At 44.3% G+C, this 18908-nt stretch overlaps 1 protein-coding gene across 3 annotated transcripts in view; it reads right to left on the bottom strand.

The window, feature by feature from the left end:
• Positions 1–18908, bottom strand: part of LOC115570202 (E3 ubiquitin-protein ligase HECW1) — a 67260-nt gene that overhangs the window by 19747 nt on the left and 28605 nt on the right. For 2 of the 3 annotated variants that reach the window (XM_030398600.1, XM_030398598.1), the window contains 5 exons: positions 11041–11183; positions 10550–10650; positions 9359–10344; positions 8048–8618; positions 2297–2395 (listed from right to left, as the gene is read on the bottom strand). In XM_030398600.1, coding sequence (XP_030254460.1) covers positions 2297–2395; positions 8048–8618; positions 9359–10344; positions 10550–10650; positions 11041–11183 — 1900 coding nt within the window. The remainder of the gene's footprint in view (positions 1–2296; positions 2396–8047; positions 8619–9358; positions 10345–10549; positions 10651–11040; positions 11184–18908) is intronic. The other variant, XM_030398601.1, reaches the window with a different exon arrangement.

Here is an 18908-nt window from a genome sequence, read left to right as displayed (position 1 = left end):
TCATTGGCTTTGCATCATTCTAGCATAACTTTAGCTTTCAATCTAACAGCTAAGCCGAAGGGTTCAGTGAACTGAGCGGACTAGTTTATCTCCTAAAGCTAAGTCAAATTTAAGGTCTGTCCTATTTACTGGAGTAGTGGGTAAAATTCATTGTGTAAGGAGGAAGAGTTAATTATTGTTTCAGGTAATAGCCAAATCCTCAGGTGTTGCCAGGGGGTTTTCTGCTGTAAAAAAACTTCTATATGTATATATATATTTTGATTGCAAAACACATGGAAATATAAAGGAATGGTCTTAGTGTTTTAGGTCACCATGGTAACAGCAGGACAACACCCACCCTGAGGTGTTCATAATCAGGAATTAATGGACGACAGAGAGATTAAGAACCCCCCGCGCTGGGCTCTGTCATAACATAAAGTTGTTGTGGCGGTATCGTTTGCAGCTGTTTCCGATTTGCAAAGTTGTGTTTCTGTCACCACCTGATGAATGTGAGTCCAGTACTCACTCTCTAAGGTCCCTTTCGGTCTCCACCATTGACTGAGGGAAACATCTGTCCCACTTTGTGGACCAGCTCGTCTCTGACTGTGTCCGTCTACTGTTACTGTGTGACTTGTGACAGTAGATGTGTGAGCTGTAGTCAGTTCATCACTGAGAGCTGCTTGTTGCTTACACATCAGACTCATTGTTATCATAAAATAAAAAACATGATCACATATTCTATCATGACACAAAGGATACTTTGATTTTAGAAACTAATTACCTTTTGTTCAGGACAGTAGGAAGATTGTTGGGCAGCACATTATGTTTTACTGTCTTTAAAGTCAGGCCCTCCCTCCCCCTGCATTATTAATATTTCCCATAGACCTTAGTATGAGTCCTCATACTACTACAACAACTATCACAGCTTATAGCATTAGTGCAATAACAAATATTGATACTGTTTGCATCTCTGTGTCTGATCAACAAAGGGACTGACTGACTGACTCTTCTGCTCAGTGCTGCGTGTTACTTCTGTCATCTGTGTTCGTTTCTGTTGCAGAGACAGAGGCAAGTTGGAAGTGAAATCAGGGCGCTGTTGTTGTTATGGCTAACGGATGTGCCACAGTTACACTTTCAGTTGGCTCGGAAACACACGCAGTGTGAATGTGTGAAGCAGCCACCGTAGCAGCTTTCGCCACCAATGACTAACTGCTGAAGGAGGAGGAAGACAGAAAAACCCTCTGTTTGTTGTCACGACTCCCCTGCCCGCCCACACACACACACAAACACGCACGCACGCACGGGGAGTTAGTATTCTGAGGTGGTGTGAGTGGATCCCCTCCATGGTGTCAGATGAGCACACTGCTTCTCTGATGGAAAGTATATGCCTCAATTGTGCTTCTACCGACCTCCACATTCTTTAAGTCCAGCAGGAATGAACTTGAAAGAATGTTAAAAATATATTCTATCTGAAAACATTAAAAAAGTGTCACAAGTAAGGCAAACAGCATGAAAATGTAACAGCTAAGGGCCTGCGTCCTTGTTTTTTTTTTTTTTTTTTTTATGAAAGCCAATTGTTGTCAATGAAGCAGGTGACCGCTGAGGAAAAAGGTGCAGCGTCCAGCCTCTTTTTTCCTTTTTTTTATTTTTGTGCGGCCACTCAAAGTGTTTCGAGTTGAGTTTTCAGAAAAGCGCTGGTGATGTCACTGTGGCTCTTTCTCTTCTTCCTGGCCTAAGCGATAATATTCACTGTGTTTTTGCCTCCCATGGATCATGTCATCACCCACATCCTCCTTCGTCTGATGTCGGATAAAAAACAATTAGATAGGAAAACACACAGGATCAGTGTTGATCATACAGCGGCGGTTGTCAAGATATTGTTGTCATGGAGACGAGATGCACCTGCAGTGTTTTTTTCTCTCAGTGCACAATAATTCATGTCAGCGCTCCTAAGAGCACAGCCAGCACATTTCTGTATGAAAAAAACTCTATGTGGATACGGACCCTAAGTTGAGTTCGGGCATTCCCTCAGCTGACCATCTCGATCTGAATCAGCGAAGACCTGCAGTGAACCTTTAATACTGAGTGCAGATCCAACCATGAACCACGGAGCACGGAGCAGTGTAGAGCTGTACATCTAAACCTAAAGAGGTGTGCAGGAGCGAGGATGAGATGATGAGGGGGAACACAGAGGAGATGGAATATGTTTGCAAAGCAAACATACATGGCAGCATGCACACGGATGAAGCAAACACACAAACAAACTGAGGTGCATGGATGCGACTCCAGAGTAAGACTGGGAGGTGGAGGTTCTTACTTGGAGGTAAGGCTGGGTCAGTGGCAGCAGGAAAATGGTTTAGGTCATGGCTGGGTCGCAGGACTGGAAGATGGCCAACAGGAGGGGAGAGGTCTGAGCCTACAGGACATCAGAGAGACAGGATGGTGTCAATCACTACAAGGCTGGGGAGACACTACAACAGCTGACAGGTGAGGAGAGGACTGCTCATCACACACTTTGGATGTGGAAACACTTGACCGTGTAGTACCAGCCTAGTATCCCTGGCAGTTGTAGACATACTGGGAGGTTTTTGTCCAGCAGACAACACTGACTGCCAAAGCAGGATGGATTTCCCTTCATGTTCTCAAGGTGAAAGCAAGGCTTAATCGCATTTACATTGTTGGCCATTATGGCCTTCAGAACGGAGTTACAAGGGGTAAGTTGTTCAAATCTCCCCTTATGATATACTGTAGGATAACCCATCGAGACCCTCATATGTCATCAGTAGTTGTGGATGGCGTTTATGTAAACAGATACGACAGGACGTTTCCAATATGCCGTCTTCAGCTGTGGTGAGTTCTCTTGTGTTGCCTTGGTAATCCTGAGACTGATTATTTATCTGATGGAGATAGAAGAGCATGGATGCACATAATCAACACTTCAGTCAAGCCATCAAAGAGAACAAACACTATTCCAGTAGCTGGCCACTGGTGGTGCGTTAGAAGAGGAGTGGAACATGTAGCGTTAAGTTGACGTCACAGCCGAGCTGAGCTGGAGGTCATATTTTCAGTTAGGGGCAGGGTTTGTATTGGGACAGGGCCCAGACCCAGAGGAAAATGTTACTGCTCAAAGCTGAGAGTTCTCATTTCAGTCTTGTTGTAGTCTTTTTTGGTCTCAAACATTTCTCATTTGTTTCTCCTAAAATTCCTTAGGAGCAACAGGTGAGACTTGAGACTTTACTGCTTAAACCTTGCTCCTTTCCAGCACTGGGGAGACATTCTGAAACTTCACTGAGAGCTCGATGAGATCTCCTTTGAAACTCACAGGGAGCCCAAGTTGAGATTTTCCGCACCTGTTTTTTCAGGAGAAACAATTGAGAAACAGGAGAAATCAGCCACAGCCTCACTCTGGTCTCACAGAGATCTCATAGTTATCTAGGAGAAATGAATGAGACACTACCGAGATCTCTTTTCCAATTTTCGTTTCCTCTGGGAGAGTGTTGAGGTTGGGGTGGTGGATGTGCCTGTGGTGCATTGGCTGTATCACAAATTAGAATTAGTACAGTTATCAGTTAACTTTTACCTTTTTAAAACCACTGAAGTAATCGCTCCCTAACTTCTCCCTGAAGTGTTTGAGTCGCCTCACCTTAACCATGGCGCACTGACCTGACGGTGAAGCAGCTGGGACTGACTGGAGCCACCTGGGGGCAGCAGAGCGAGGGGCAAACACACTGACAGATCATCACCTCATACAGTTGATTTTACTTTGTAGTGAACTGTTGTCTACAGACACGTCCAGCAGACACAGCATTCATTAGGAGTGGTGTTCATGCTCAAATAATGAATATTGGTCCGATAATCACTCTCATTCTAACTCATTCTAGCTCTAGCTCTCAGAAAACTATCTGGCTCTTCAGCTGCTAAACGCGCCACTGTGTTCACCGGCTGGTCTCTGAAACAAAATACGTTAAATATAAACATGAACGGAAAGAGGATAAGACATGTTCTAAAGCTGAGGTGAACTGCCGAGTTAGTGATAACTGGGAATCCTCTGCCTTCATCACCAGTATCATCGCTCACATCACAAAAGTCATAAGAGCCACTGTAAATGAGAACAGTGATCACTGCAGATGTCAGAAACATCAAGTGTCTCCCGTCGCGTCACCGACTGAAGAACCAGTGATCTCAACATGAAACAACACTCTACATCGCCTCCCTGTAAGACGCACTCTCATTGGCTCCTCAGAGTCCCATCCGCTAACACAGCGCTAACGACGCCAGATGAGGGGAAATGTGCGTTAATGCTCAATGAAAGAACGCAGCGTGTTTCGAGCGGGGGACTGTGGTGAGATCAGCTGGAGCCAGTCTGGTGGAGATATAATCCAAACAGCTGCTATCACATTAATGAGGATGAATTCGCTTTCCCCAGTAGAAACATTATCGCCAAAGACACTGTTGAAAGGTGAGCAGACGTGAGTCTACTCATGAGCAGACGCATCATTGAAAAAGGCACAAACATCATTGTGACCACAGCGGGGAAGAGAAAGCACCATTAGGAACACTTTAACGCGGGCTTCGCCCACTGCAACATAGCACAGTCATGACTCAAACCAAACAGCTGAAGTAATGTTTGACAGCAGAGGAAGGTTCATATCAGCTACAGCCTGGCATCACCAATTAAATACAGAAATAAATAAACGCGGGTTGAGAGAAACGTCACCAGCGTCGTCCGCAAGGAGTTTAAGAGCAGGTAGAAACGAGAACAGATGTCAGGTGTGATATGATCACCGTTGGTGTGAGTCACCTCAGGGTTGTACATATTGACCAGTATCAGCCAAGGTCAACCTCCACAAAGCACTCAACCTGAGCCTGGACTATCTGCCACTGTCTCTTTGACACTACAACATACTCATAATAATACAAATATATTTAAAAATCAAAGGAAGTCATTTGCCAGTAACAGACTCCACACGTATACTATCTTCAGCACAGAGCTTTAAATCACTCGGATGTTTTCCAGCAAAGCCGCAGTCCTGCACGCACCCACCGGGCCGTCACACTCTCCAACAGTTTGGACCAAAAATAACTCTTACACAATGACACTCGCTCTGCAGATGTCTTTAAATAGCCACAACTCAGAACTCAGCACAGCGCTTACTCACACGCTTCCCTGTCTACTCTGCTGCATTTGGGGCTTCTACCGTTTTTTACGTCACGCCGACGGAGGTGGAAGACCCGAATCTGATCTTCCTCACACCTCTCGTTCAAAATCGTTTGCGTTTGCAATATAACAAGGGCTCTTAAACTCAGCGCGGCAGCTACAGTGTTCCCAATCATCTGAGTGAGCGATAACACATCATATCTGTATTACAGCGAGAGAGGTCTAGAGAAACTCAAGGGTTTATTCAAGCTTTCAAATGATGACATTTGGAGTTGAAGTCTTGTATCTCACTATAAATTTGGCTTAAGAGACCATATATGCAAGGCCTCCCTACGAACATGCACTTGAGTGATCTAAAATATATAATCAAACAGAATCTTATAAACAATATCAGATTATCCTTTTCTGAACCAGATCCGATTCTCAGTGAAAAGCAGTAATGTGTGGACAGTCTGAGAAATAGCATTGTTCTAAATAAGAAACACCTTGAGCTAGATTATGTTGTGGTGTGTGTTGACGTGGACAGAAGGGGGAAAAAAGGGAAGAAACCCATGTGAAAGAACAAGACCTGGCAGGGAGTCTGGCAGTGTGCTGATTGCATTTCACAGGAGGGAAATTTCATTTTGTTTCTGCAAGAGTGTGTGTGTGTGTGTGTGTGTGTGTGTGTGTGCGTGCGCGTGTGTGACCTACTTTTCCATCACACCCTGTAACATTCGTCATGTTCAGTGTACAAACATGAAGCCGTATTCAGTGGAAGGCCAGGCAAACAGTCAGACTGCAAACATTTTTTCCTTTCTGACTTACTCGTACATTTCCAGCATTTTTTAATGAGGTTATTTCATTTATTTTGCATATCTAATTTTTCACTTGAATCTAACAAAGAACACCTGTATCAATGCAACTGATATTCCATACTTCATTAATAAACCAAGATCAAATGCTTCAACATTTCACACAGCCGTGTGTGTGTCAGTTTAACCTCCTTTTAACCCCCTTTCACACCTGGAACATGGAACATTTCTGGCTCCATCTATCTTGTAAATGTTAATGGCTTCAGGGCTTACACGCAGAGGTCTCCTTTAATTAACGTCGCCCTACTCTTCTCGCAGTGATAACAGTGATACATTTTTCATCACTGTCATTATTTATTAAACCCGGTAAAGAAGGGTTAGGGTTAGCACTAACTCATGGCGATGGTGAAGTTATTAAGACGACTAGTTTGCACTGAACCAGAGATTTAGGAATTAGAAGCTCTCTCTGATATAGGCCTTTTTAAAGTACTCTCTGTCATTTCATTAAATAAAAAGGTTGCTATTTGAGAAATTGCAGTTTTCCCATTTGATGCCAGATCTGGAGCCAAGGCCAACATATTTATTGGGGATTGGGATGTTTTTGAAACTCCGGAACCACACTGTAAATGTCAGCTGATATGGTAACATGTATAAAAGAATTATGACCTTTAATAAACTCTTTCAGAACTTGAACTTAAACAGGAGCTCTTCAGTATCAGTCTGTAAAGTACTTCACTGGATTAAATGAGTTTGTCTTAGTTTTTACTAGATCGACTTTCTTTGATGAAAGGCAGTTTGTGAACGCACTGAAAATGGTATTTGTGAAAGGCTCAACACCAACAAATATAATCAAAGAAGACTATTTTGTTGTACTGAAACGTGCAGTGAACATTTGATATGATTACATCTTTTTTATTACGATTCATTTTGACTTGCGGACGCTCTGGAGTTACTGGAAACGTTTGGATCACTTGGAAACCGTTCAGCCTTGATGTCAGATACTTCATTCATCAGCTGTGCAGGGGGAGCAGGGCGCGTCACGCTACTAGCTTAAGATAAATGTGAAGATTGTGGATGTAGTAGCTGAATCTGACTTTGGAAAATTAACTTTTTTCAGCAGATATCTCAGTTATAACAATAGCTAGCTACGATTTGTACACTGGGGAGACAAAAAAACCCTCTCCATAAACCAATGGCACAACACAGGAGGGCCAACTCCTCAGGTCAGGACTCTGCTGTCCTTTTACGTCTGAAGAAGAAAAATCATTCCTTTGAGGACAACGATGTAAACATCGTGGCCAGAGAAGACAGATGGTTTGAAAGAGGAGTAATATAATCCATCTATGTTACCAGTTGCCTACGATGCAGCACTTAGATTTACCATGACCTGGATGATTGAGAACTTTTATCAACGAGAGCTAGCTAAGTGTTTTTTTGTGTTTGTATGTACTTTGGAAAATCCCACCATCTCTAGAGAGCATTAATATCAGCTCGGGGCTGACTAAACAGGGACTAGAGACCGTCTCTGTTGCTTCATGGTAACTAAGGGTCTGTCTACTTGCTGGAGTAGTAAAATAGATCATTATTATAAATTAGTTATATAGATTCCAGGCAGTAGTTAGAGCCCATGTATTTCCAGGAAAATTTCCAGTAACAAAGTTGATGTATTTGAGAGCTAATTTCCCCACAACATGAAATATATTTCATTCATGCTTTTTACTTTGTTTGTAAAAGTTGTATAATTACAATATTAAACTTAAGTCATTATGGCACTTGATTGATGCTAATGGTTTCCTGTTATTAATGCAGTTTTTTAAGTCAGTCCTTACATTGTGAACTATCGATTTACTTATAAACTGACAAAAGAATTTATTATTTTTTGACAGTTGCACTGCAGAGACATGAGACAGGAAACAGTGTGATGAGGAGGAGGTGCTACATTTAACAAAGACCCCTGGCTGGAATGGAACACATCAGGCTACGAGGAGGGCCTTCAGAAGACATTCAGATTCGTGTCATCATAATATGTCAGCCTAACACACTCCATCGCACAATACATTGAAAGTGTGAAGCAGAGACTCTAGCAGACGGCCAGTAACAGGATCATGGTTTATCTCACCGAAGCTGCTCCTGTCGCTGGGCCCCGCCACAGCCGGGTCTCCCTGCTCTCCCCTCCTGGCCTCCTTCCACCTGCCCGTCCTCCTCTCTCCTCCCGACCCGCCCGCCTCCTGGCCCTCCGCCGTTTGGCCGACGTCAGGTACCGACTCGAAGGCGCTCTCCTCGTCTTCGTCTTCATCCTGGGAGGAGAACACGGTGCTGCCGGAGAGTCTGTTGCTGTCCACTGAGGAGAGGCGGGTGTGGCTGCAGAAGCGGTTCCTCCCCTCGTAGCCCGAGTTGCTGTAGCACGACGTGCTGTAGCAGGAAGTGCTGTAGCAGGAGGTGCTGTAGCAGGAGGTGTCGCAAAACTCACACTCGTTCTCCCCTGGAGGTCTGAGGGCGCTGCCGCCGACTCTCCTCCCGCCTCCGTGACTCGAATCCCCCTCCTCGCTCTCCAGGCAGGAAGGAGAGATCCTCCTGAGTACATGTCCGACTCCCCCGCCGTCCAGGAGCTGGGTGAGCTCAGAGAGACGTTCAATTGAGAGGCTGCGGGGTAGAGAGCGGCGGCAGCAGGGGCCTGGACACTCTGGGACCTGCAGGGACACAAAGACAACAATAAAGCAATAAGTTTCACATCTTTTTTGTTTTTTGTCTTCTGATCTGAAAAACCACATTTCATTGTGGTATTCATGAGTTCAAACTTACCTACTTGCCATTTTTTGTATCGCAATATTTGAATACTTCTTCACAGGTCATTCACAGCCAGATTTACACAACATTCTATTGTTAAAAACAAGGCTTTTTATGGCTGTTGACAGTATTCTCTGATTCATGGAGTGATAAAAATACACTTCAAGGGATCCCACTGTACAAATCTTTGACTCTGGTGTGTCAACGAAACACTTTGAACCTTCATTCAGATTTCTGTCTTATGTAACTGTAGGCAAATTAGCTCATTTTCAATAAGATAAGGGCCCCATTCGGATATTTAAACATAACATTTCAGAAAACTGCTAAAAATAAGTGAATGGAGGTAATCAGCGTCACTTGATGCAACTTCAGTGAGAGGGGAGGATCACAGCGTTACATACATGTTTACTTCAACACGTCACATTGTGATGATGTCGTGAGTTCTGTTTGTAGTTAGCACCAACGTTACACCCGACAAACTGTTACACACCTGGGATTTGTATTTACCACAGTGGTGTTGCACTCAGAAACTGTGGGGGGCGCCAAATCACACAAAATGGCAATTTCTACATAATGTTGCTTCAACTTGTTCTTCCGTAATATACGTTTAATTGGCTACTGTGGCTGTGTCTGCAGGCTGTACCTGAGAGGGAGACAGTGTGGTGTCCTCCTCTTCCTCCTCCTCCTGCCCCTCCTCGTCCTTGGAGGTTTTCAGTGTTGGTGATGTGGAGGTGGTGTCTCCCTCCCCGGTCTCCTCCTCCTCCTGGCTGGGGGCTCTCTGCTGGGCCGAGGGGAGACTGTGGAGGAGGTGGTGGATCCTGATGTAGTGTGACCGGGGAGTCTCCGGCTCGCCGCAGGCGGACGCGATCACCGTCTCCAGTTCCGACACCGGGAGGGAACAGGGGCGGTTTTTGCGGCGTGAGGGACCTTGGGAGTTGTAGTTTGAGAAGAGGGACTGGCAGTTGCAGGGGACGCAGTTTCTCTCTCCTCCCTCTGTGACCCCCTGCGTGGCTCCTTCTGCTGGTTGTACAGGAGCCTCCTGGGCCGTGGTGTTCTCCTCTGCGGGGGCCTCCACAGCAGCAGACTCATTGTTTGTAGTAACTGCTGCAGGACTGTCAGAGTCTGGCTCCGGCTGTGTTTCCTCCCTGACCTCCTGCTCTTCTCCGGTCACCTCCCCCTCAGCTGGGGTCGCAGACTCTTCTACCTGCTCCTCCTCCACTTCGTCTACCAGCTGCCCCTCCTCCCTTTCTCCCTCCTCTCCCGTCCCTTCACAGTTCTCCTGTTGCTGTTCAGCGGAGGCCACCTCCTCCCGCCCCACCTGCGGCTCTGCAGAGGGGGGCTCCTCCCTCACCGTGCTCTCCTCCTCCGCCGTCCCTTGCTCCACCTCGGTTGTCTCCTCGGCCTCCTCCTTCTCAGCAGGTTGAGCCTCCTGGGGCGCGGAGCCTTCCGCCGTGGAGGCCTGCGGCGGGGAGGTCTGAGGGTCCGGGGGAGCATCCAGGGGGAGGTCGGGCATGTCAGGTCCCACGCTCAGCGTGTCGTCGTCAGGTGCTTCGAGAACATGGTTGTGATTGGCTGCGTTTTCCCTCTCGGGACAGGCTGCCTCTATCACCAGAGAGATCTCCTCATCATCTGAAGACAAGAACACACGGAGACGTTACAAATCCCCCTGAACTCACCGACGGACGGTGCCTTCACGTTGTTGACGATGATGTTTCTTACACATTTAGCATTTCACTCGTTTCACTCTAGTAACATTTTCAGACTTCTTCCTCGTTGCGAACCAGCAGCCGGATTAATAACATCTATTATTCATTCATCATGATGCCTAATGTACCTGGGTGAATAGACGAGGACAGCTCAAAGCGGAACTGCAGCTGGCCGCAGACATGATCCGTGGGCAACCTGCGACCCAGTGTGTAACTCACCACCCGATCCCTGTGGACAGACGGCAGGGGCAGACAGAGAGCGGGAGAAACGAGTGTGTGAAGCAGAGGAGCTTTTAGTGACAGGAAGAAAATGGGAAAGCTGGGAAATGCAGAAGTTGCTGTGATATCTGTTTTTGACATGCAAGAACCTGGACTAAGATTGAGGTTAATGACATCACATCAGATGGTCACATGAGACATAAACACCCCACGCACACCCACATCCTTCATCTCGTCATCTCATTCACTGTCTGCGTGGGCTCATGGACATGTGCAGGAATCCTCCTGCAGCTCCACGGACTTGAATCACCGAGCACTTACAGTAACATCTGCTCTGAAGACACACACGCTCAGACAAAAACAAACACGAATGTGCAACGTTTGTGTCTGCGCGTTTTACCCGATGGCGTGTTTTTCCAGCAGCCTCTGCACTGGGACGGACAGCTTCCCCAGGAAGCGCTTGATGATTGGCCGACTCTTGGCAAACTTATCCTTCACCTCGATCTCCAGGACGTCAGTGGGCAGGGACACAAAGTTAAACCTCTGAGGAGGAAGACAGACACAGAGGAAAGAACACCGTTAAGACGATCCACCCACAGTGGAACCACAGTGTCAGCGGATGAGGACGATCAAAGACAAAATAATCCAAATTCAAACTCTGAGGAGAAGAGAGAAGTTCCTGTAGGACATCTGCTGAATTTCCAATTTCACACAGTTTATAAAGTTTCTCCTAAATCAACAGCTCACTATGCTGTTGTCTTCTTTCATAAAATGAGCGAGAGCCCAAATACCCCCCATCGTTTGCATTACAGTTGGGGATTTCAAACTGTGATCCAGGGACTTCTACACACTTGGATTACAGCAGAATAGCTGTGTGGAGCCATTTGATGTTTTTCTGGTTGTTTTTTCCGTCTTAAAACAAGTCCCCAGCTACTTCAGTTGTTTAGGAGAACGCTGCAATTTAGCTGCGAAACTCCAGAAATGTTTTTGCGGTCTACGAAAACCTCCCCTGACTTTCCATCAGCTTTGGGGGGGAGATAACGAGTGATAATGCCTCTCCTCTCCTTTGTAAAATGTACTCTCATATCTCTCTTCTCACAGCTGGCTGATGGTGTCTTTTATTAAAGCTACAGGGTGGATAAAAATCATTTATCTCGCTCTCCTGCTCGCCGCCCCTCCGTCTCTCTCTGCGGGGGTCTGATCGCTGTCCAAGCCTCTTAATCGTCGCTTCAGAGCGCGGAGCCTCAACTGTCCAAATCCTCCGCAGCGTTTCCCCAGTCCGACCCAAATATAATTCACACAGAAACACTGAGCGCAGCTTAAAGCCCTTTGAGACGTGCTTCCGTTAACGCTTAAATGAATATTGGCTCTAATTATAAACTATTAGCGGCTTTAATCCACAAATATCCACAGTGATACAACACTTAGTGCAAATGTACTGTACATTAGTGAATGCGCTTCCACACACAGATCTCTCTTCCTCGTCTCGTTATCCTCACGTCTCCTTCATGACTCCTCCAAAGCGTGGCTCTGTCTGATAGCCACCGGCTCTGGTGAGTGACTGCTGGATGTTTAGTTTGCTTCGTCCATAATATTCATAGGCCCATGATTTAGGTTGAGTATGGGGACAACACTGGGGTTAATGGTCATATTCTCTATCCTCCTAAAGCCAGATTACAGTATGTGACTGTTGCTGAGCAGTGGCCACTGCGGTCACAATGGCAGTTGTTACATGTTGATTGCATCATGAAACAGCTTTTAGTTTATTTAACCTGCTATGCACCTATAGTAACGTATAAGAGAACTTTTAAATGGCACAGATGGTGCCAAAATGACACGTTTGGAGATTCGGCCCGAGCGCTCTGCGCGACAACCGCTCTCATTTTTGCTCTGATTCACTTTATTAGCATAAAAGTTGACAGAGGTCATGTTCAGATGTTTTGCTGCGGTTTGCTAAATTTGGAGCTGCAGCTGCATCATTCCTCAGGGATATTCATTCTAAAATTGTAATAAAAAAAAAAGAAACTCTTTCATTTATGCTGTGTGCCAACTTCATTTACTCTGACCCTCTGACATACAAGTACTGTATATACTTGCACACCCCTGAACAAATATTTCGAGTGTTCCCTTTATTATGTTACCTTGATTTCTCAAGTAGACCTTGAGACCTAGCTGTGTTGAGAAGGATAGCAGTTGTCACACTGACTCAGTCGTGCCCGTCATACAGAAAACATAGACTCTCCTGCTCTAATGTCAGCCGCTCTGAGCTACTGATCAGACCAGTCCAAGTAGGAGCGTAGCATCCAATCCTCTAAGTGCAGTGAACTGAGCAGGGGTGTACTGTGCTGTGTTGAATTCAATTACTCATTCATGAGAAGAAGATTGTGTTCCATAGTTTCACTCTGATATCAGCAAATGCATGAAAAGACCAAAACCTACCAAGTTTGAGTCTGTGTCTGAGTCTTAACCATGACTGGTAAGTGTCAATAACAACCAGGGTAAGCAGGTTAGGTGATAGATAGCTCAGTATGATGAAGTCATGTATCATAGCTGACTTGGACCATTTCATATGTTGTTTACTGTGATTTAAAGGACATCCCAGTTCCTATATGTATTGTTACAGAACCCTTTATGAAAGGTATTTTTTATAGCATCATAAATGTGTAAACATGTGAGCGCGGTGTTTAGGGAACCATGCTGAAGCTTTACAGCTGAGACAGCTCTGCTGAGGTACACAACTAGCCTGGAGGGGAAGCAGCGTTCTCTCAGGTGTCTATGAACTGAAAAACATAACTCGCTTTCCGGGTATATAATTGTAATCTGGTTCTGCTCTTGGGCTGGCTGCATTACGTTATTTTTCTTGTAAATTGTATTGGTTCTGCTTGGCCAAACAAATCTTTGCTTTAAAGAGACAAAGAGAATAATCATCAATGCGTGGCTTGCACAAAGTAGTTTAAAGGGATATTCTGGTGTAAGTTTAATCCATGGTCTAAATCACCGTGAAACTGTGTTAGACTCCCTCTCGAGAGATCAAGTTAGCAGACCGCTAATTTACAGAGTTTTATCAACCTCAGAAACGACCGCACGACAACAATACACTGCATTAAATGGATCCAAATATAAACCGCCACCAAAAAGCCACAAATAATGCTCAGAACAGCACCAAACTTCAGCAACAGTACAAATAGGGTCTCAGCACATAGTCCGGGGCATCTAACCTCCGCTAGCTTAGCTGGATTTCTATTGTGAAGCTAAAAACATATTTCAACTCTCCTCCATCAGCTTCCGGGTCGGGGAAGTCCCGACGCGACGATTACCGAGTGCGGTTAGAAATGCTCAATTCAGTTCTTTTCCCTGTCCGCTCTCGATAATAACTGTCATAAACTGGCAGGTAAGACACATATGAACTTTGATTGCTTTTCCATGGAGTCATAATCATACATTTTCATCCATGAGCCGCGGAACTCTACTGCACTCGGTTATCGACTCGTCTGGACTTCCCGTCAACAGGAAGCTGCTGCAGAAGAGTGGTAAATTTAGTCAGCTTTTCAGTAGAAATCCAGCTAAGCTAGCGGAGGTTAGATGCCCCGGACTATGTGCTGAGACCCTATTTGTACTGTTGCTGAAGTTTGGTGCTGTTCTGAGCATTATTTGTGGCTTTTTGGTGGCGGTTTATATTTGGATCCATTTACTGCAGTATATTGTTGTTGGTCGTTTCTGAGGTTGATAAAACTCCGTAAATTAGCGGTCTGCTAACTTGATATCTTGAGAGGGAGTCTAACACAGTTTTACAGTGTGTTAGACCATGGATTAAATTGACACCGGAATATCCCTTTAAGTTGTTGTGAGCGATTCAGAGATCATCACAGTCAGGGACTCTGTGTGTTTCATACTGGCAGTGTTTAGTTGTAATCCTAGACGACAGACGAAGAGAAAAACAGAGAGACGAACTGGGGAGGAACAGGGCAAGTAATAAGGAAAGGAGGCCACCGAAATGTTAAAAAACAATCTGTGTGGGATGAAATGGAATGACATTGTGGTACGAGGAGGACGAGAAGAGGAGGTGGAGAAAGGCTGGGCTGGAAAAATCAGCGTGCGGGATGAAAAGGAGTCGGAGTGAATAATTTACAAGATGAGCCAGAAGGGAGCAGACGGAGCAAAAAGTGCGTGTTTGTGAGTGGAGGATGCACAGCAAACTCAATAAAGAGGGTGAGATGTACAGGAGAAAAAGAGAGAAAGAGAGAGAGAGAGAGAGAGAGAGAGAGAGAGAGAGAGAAAGAGAGAGAAAGAGGAGATACGGGGGGGAGGAGGGAGTGTGCAGCAGAACACAATGTGAATCTGTGGGAAGAGGAGTGTAATGAAGCTGTAGAGGAGGACCAGAGGACAGGACGGACGGGAGGAGGAGGGGTGGGAGGAGACAAAGGGATAGGACGAGAAGAAGAGAATCAAGCGGGATAAAGGAAACTGAGCCTGTTTGTCGTATAAAAGCCGTGAGATTTCATTTCAAGAATTCAAGAGTAAAAAAGCTCCTCGCTAATACAGAGCAAGACAAATGCATCAAGTGACTGACAGCAAAGTGAAGCTGTAACGTTTTAAAAAGCAGCTCCAGGGATCACGTGATTAGTCACATGTATGCTCAGAGGAGAAATAGCCAATCAGACACAAGGTTAAAAGGGAACCTCCACTGCCACAAATTTGGGGCAGTTGTGCAAGGCAAGATTATAAATGATTGGTCCAAATCTGTGCAGCAGAGGCTGACACAGTGTATCCTCACCGTCAGTCCTTAATATCCGTCAAACTCTAGAAACACAAGAGCCTGCATTTCCCATAATGCAACCGGACAAAAAGACTCGGCAGAGCTGTCTCTTTATTGGACCCTCACTGCCAAATAAATCCCCACAAACGTTTTTATTTATTTACAGTTTTATTGTACTTTTTTGAAAGCGCCATCATAATGTCAACCTGACCCAAACCCACACATGCTCTCTTTAAAAAAAACATCTTTTGATGATGTTTATACTGTATAATATGCTTGTACGGGTACAGAGCACCATGTCATCAGCGTGACAACATGTGCATGTGAAGCCGACACAAGTCACCGTTCGATCACAGTGACACACAGTATCGGTATCATGTACATTCATATATTCATAGGAACATTACATTTACAAAAGGTGAAAAGGTGATCTGGTCTGGTAGTCTGATAGCTTTGGCTGCAGTTTTCCTCATTTATATTTCAATGTTTAGTTGTTATAAAATGTATATGTGCTGTATGTGTCTTGCATGTTAAAATCATAATCCCATTTTCCATTTTGTATACTTTGGCCACTGAATATTTGTACTGTGTGTTTGTCTAAAACGTTGATTGAACTGGTCTTCAACATGAGCAGTACCTCTGCACTCTGTATATTTAACCCACCACAAAAACCTTATGTCCTGTAAACCAGCTGTATGTATTTTCTAGGTGTGTTTGTATGTTTCTATGATACTGCATACTATTTAAAAGTATCTACAGCTGTTTTCCTATGCTTTTTCTTATATCTTTTTAAGTATTTCTTTGGCCTTTTTGGCTTTATTGCTAGGACAGCCGAAGACTCAGACAGGAAACAGGATTAGAGAAGGGGATTGACACGCAGCAAAGGGACCTGGGCCAGGAGTCGCACCCGGGTCTGCTGCAGCGAGGACAAAGCCTCTGTATACGGGACGCCCGTTCTACCCACTGAGCTAAACGGCGCCCCAAGCTTTTTCTCATATCTATGTTTATTCTTTTTTATTGCTATCTTATTTCTTCATTTTGCTTTTCTGAAAGCATGCTGAAAAAAAGTCACACAGAACAGTTATGTGATGCTCGCGTTAATCGAGTCTAATCTAATGACGCTGGGACAACTGGGAGAGGGTCACTGCCACCCAACCAGCACAGCTTCTCTGATACAGACTACGTGATACCGATAGAAGCTCTATTCTGTCTATCTAAGACGGCAGCTTATTTCATTTGGACACAAGAGACAATCGTGAGTGGGCCCAGTGGGGCATGTCCACAACTCCTGGACCATAACATATTATTACAGACTGTTAGCCATGTTAACATTAACACCTTTTAGACTCCAGAGGATTCTAACTCTGCTGATTCTTATCATCAACAGTCAATCACGCCATATCAGATCCTGCAAACTTGAAGGACGGTAAAATGCACTAATCATGCTCAACATTGATCTAACATGATGGCAAATACAACCCTGCATTTATTATTCAAAGCGCTTTTCAGCCTCACTATTTATAGAACAAATCTGCAGAAAGAATTCCGTTCCATGGGAAGCACTGTGCTGTATTACAGCCGTCTCCAGGGATCCATTCTTATCACAGCTCATTTTTTTTATCGTCCTAATGATATTTCATCAATTTATTTCATCATGAGATGGTGCAGGCTCGTCTCCTAAATCTGCCCAGTACTGGACTGCAGCATGGGACGGAGGCTGACCGAGCCAGCATGCTAAGGAGACCCATTAGAGTTATACAGTACATTACTGCCAAGCTAGCCGAGCTCCACTCAACATGGGAGCCGTTTGGAAGAGGAAAGTGGCTTTGAGCTGAGTGGATGCTGCCAAGAGGGACTCTGCATTAAATCAGTGTACGGAGTCTCCTGAGGGACATAATGAACGGTAGAGACTGGGCTGAAAAGCATCATGAGAGAGAGAGAGAGAGAGAGTTAGAGATAGAGAGAGAGAGTCGCCAGTCAGACACAAAACAACTCCGCGTCGTTTTAAACACAAAACATGGAGTCTCTCCTGGTTCTGTTTCATCAGTCCCTCCAATGTCACACTCTCACTCGGCATCTGATTAAACACGATAAAGAAGGAGAAGAAGAACGGGCCACCAGCAAACACTGTCCAATTTTACCTTTAATGCCTTAAAATAAACATAATAGTGACTCGTGGACCAGTAAAATGGCAGCACAGCTGACAACCTGCATCAACATCAGCCAGAATAAAGGTGCTTTATTTGATCCAGTGGCTGTGTTTGGATCTGGGTCATCAGCGGCAGTAACCAAACCTTCTTTCTTAAAATTAACTATTTTTCTGCAGCTGCTAAAAGCGACTGAATCCCGACTGTAGCATCGCAAAATGCTTCAATCACGACGGTATGTTGTGACAGTTTTATCATCATTGTATATTTAAACTATTACATAAGCCTGTGTGCTCATCCCACTAATACGCTGCATCCACCACATGACTGATTACTACATGACAACTTACTAAAAACAACTGGTTTCTCAGGAAAAAGTCTAAATGAGAAAATCAATTGGCTGATCGTGTTCTCCGCACAGCAAACATGATTTTCATGGATTACATTGATCCTCTTACTCTGCTGCAGAAACCAAAGAAGAACCAATCACCCCCTTTGTGTGCTGTGCACTCTGCTGTACAGGGTTTACAATGGACAGAATGTTACCGCCTTCTGTTTCTTTCAAAAATGCTTTAAATCCAATACTGAGAGGATTTACGTCGGGCAAAACTGAATAGAACCATTGTTTGCGTTCCATCCATGAACAGAAAACATCTATTCCAGGTTTCGGGTTTTTATCTCGCATGACACACATCGACGCATCAGCACCAGGGGAAACTAGGTCACAATTTTGAAAAAGAAGAACAACCAAATAAAAGGCAAGCATTGAAAGAAAAAACCTTGACAAAACATTATGAATCATGTACAGTATTTTAGTGATGTTACTATACCAAACAAAATCACCTCTTGGTAGGAAAACAGATTTTTAGACTAAATTGGACCAAAAAAATAAGAAAACTGTAACTAATGTTATCCAACATAAGGACAGAAACTAAAACAACCAATAAAACAATGTGTAAGTTCCCCTTTCAAAGTCAGAGACAATCCTTATCTACAGAGAACACGCGCACATGCATGTACACGCGTGCGCACACACACACTATATATACATATATATATATATATATATATATATATATATATATATATATATATATATATATATATATATATATATATATCAGGGTTCGTACACATTTTTCAAGGTCAAATTCAAGCACTTTTCAAGCACTTTTAAGGGCCATTTTAAAGATTTTCCAGCACCTTTTTGCTGGGGTAAAATACGTATCTACAGGAATATATATACTCATGATTTTTTCTTATCACAATTATGTACATTGTATTATGCTGTAAACATCTAAAATTATGTTTCATAATAGCAAAAACTTCAGAAATTAATTATCCAGTCTGATCACAATTTTGTGG

This window comes from Sparus aurata, chromosome 19 (genome assembly GCF_900880675.1).
Source record: "Sparus aurata chromosome 19, fSpaAur1.1, whole genome shotgun sequence".
Lineage (NCBI taxonomy): Eukaryota > Metazoa > Chordata > Actinopteri > Spariformes > Sparidae > Sparus > Sparus aurata.
Note: the sequence above shows the minus strand (reverse complement) of the source record. Positions and strands in the feature narration are given on the sequence as shown.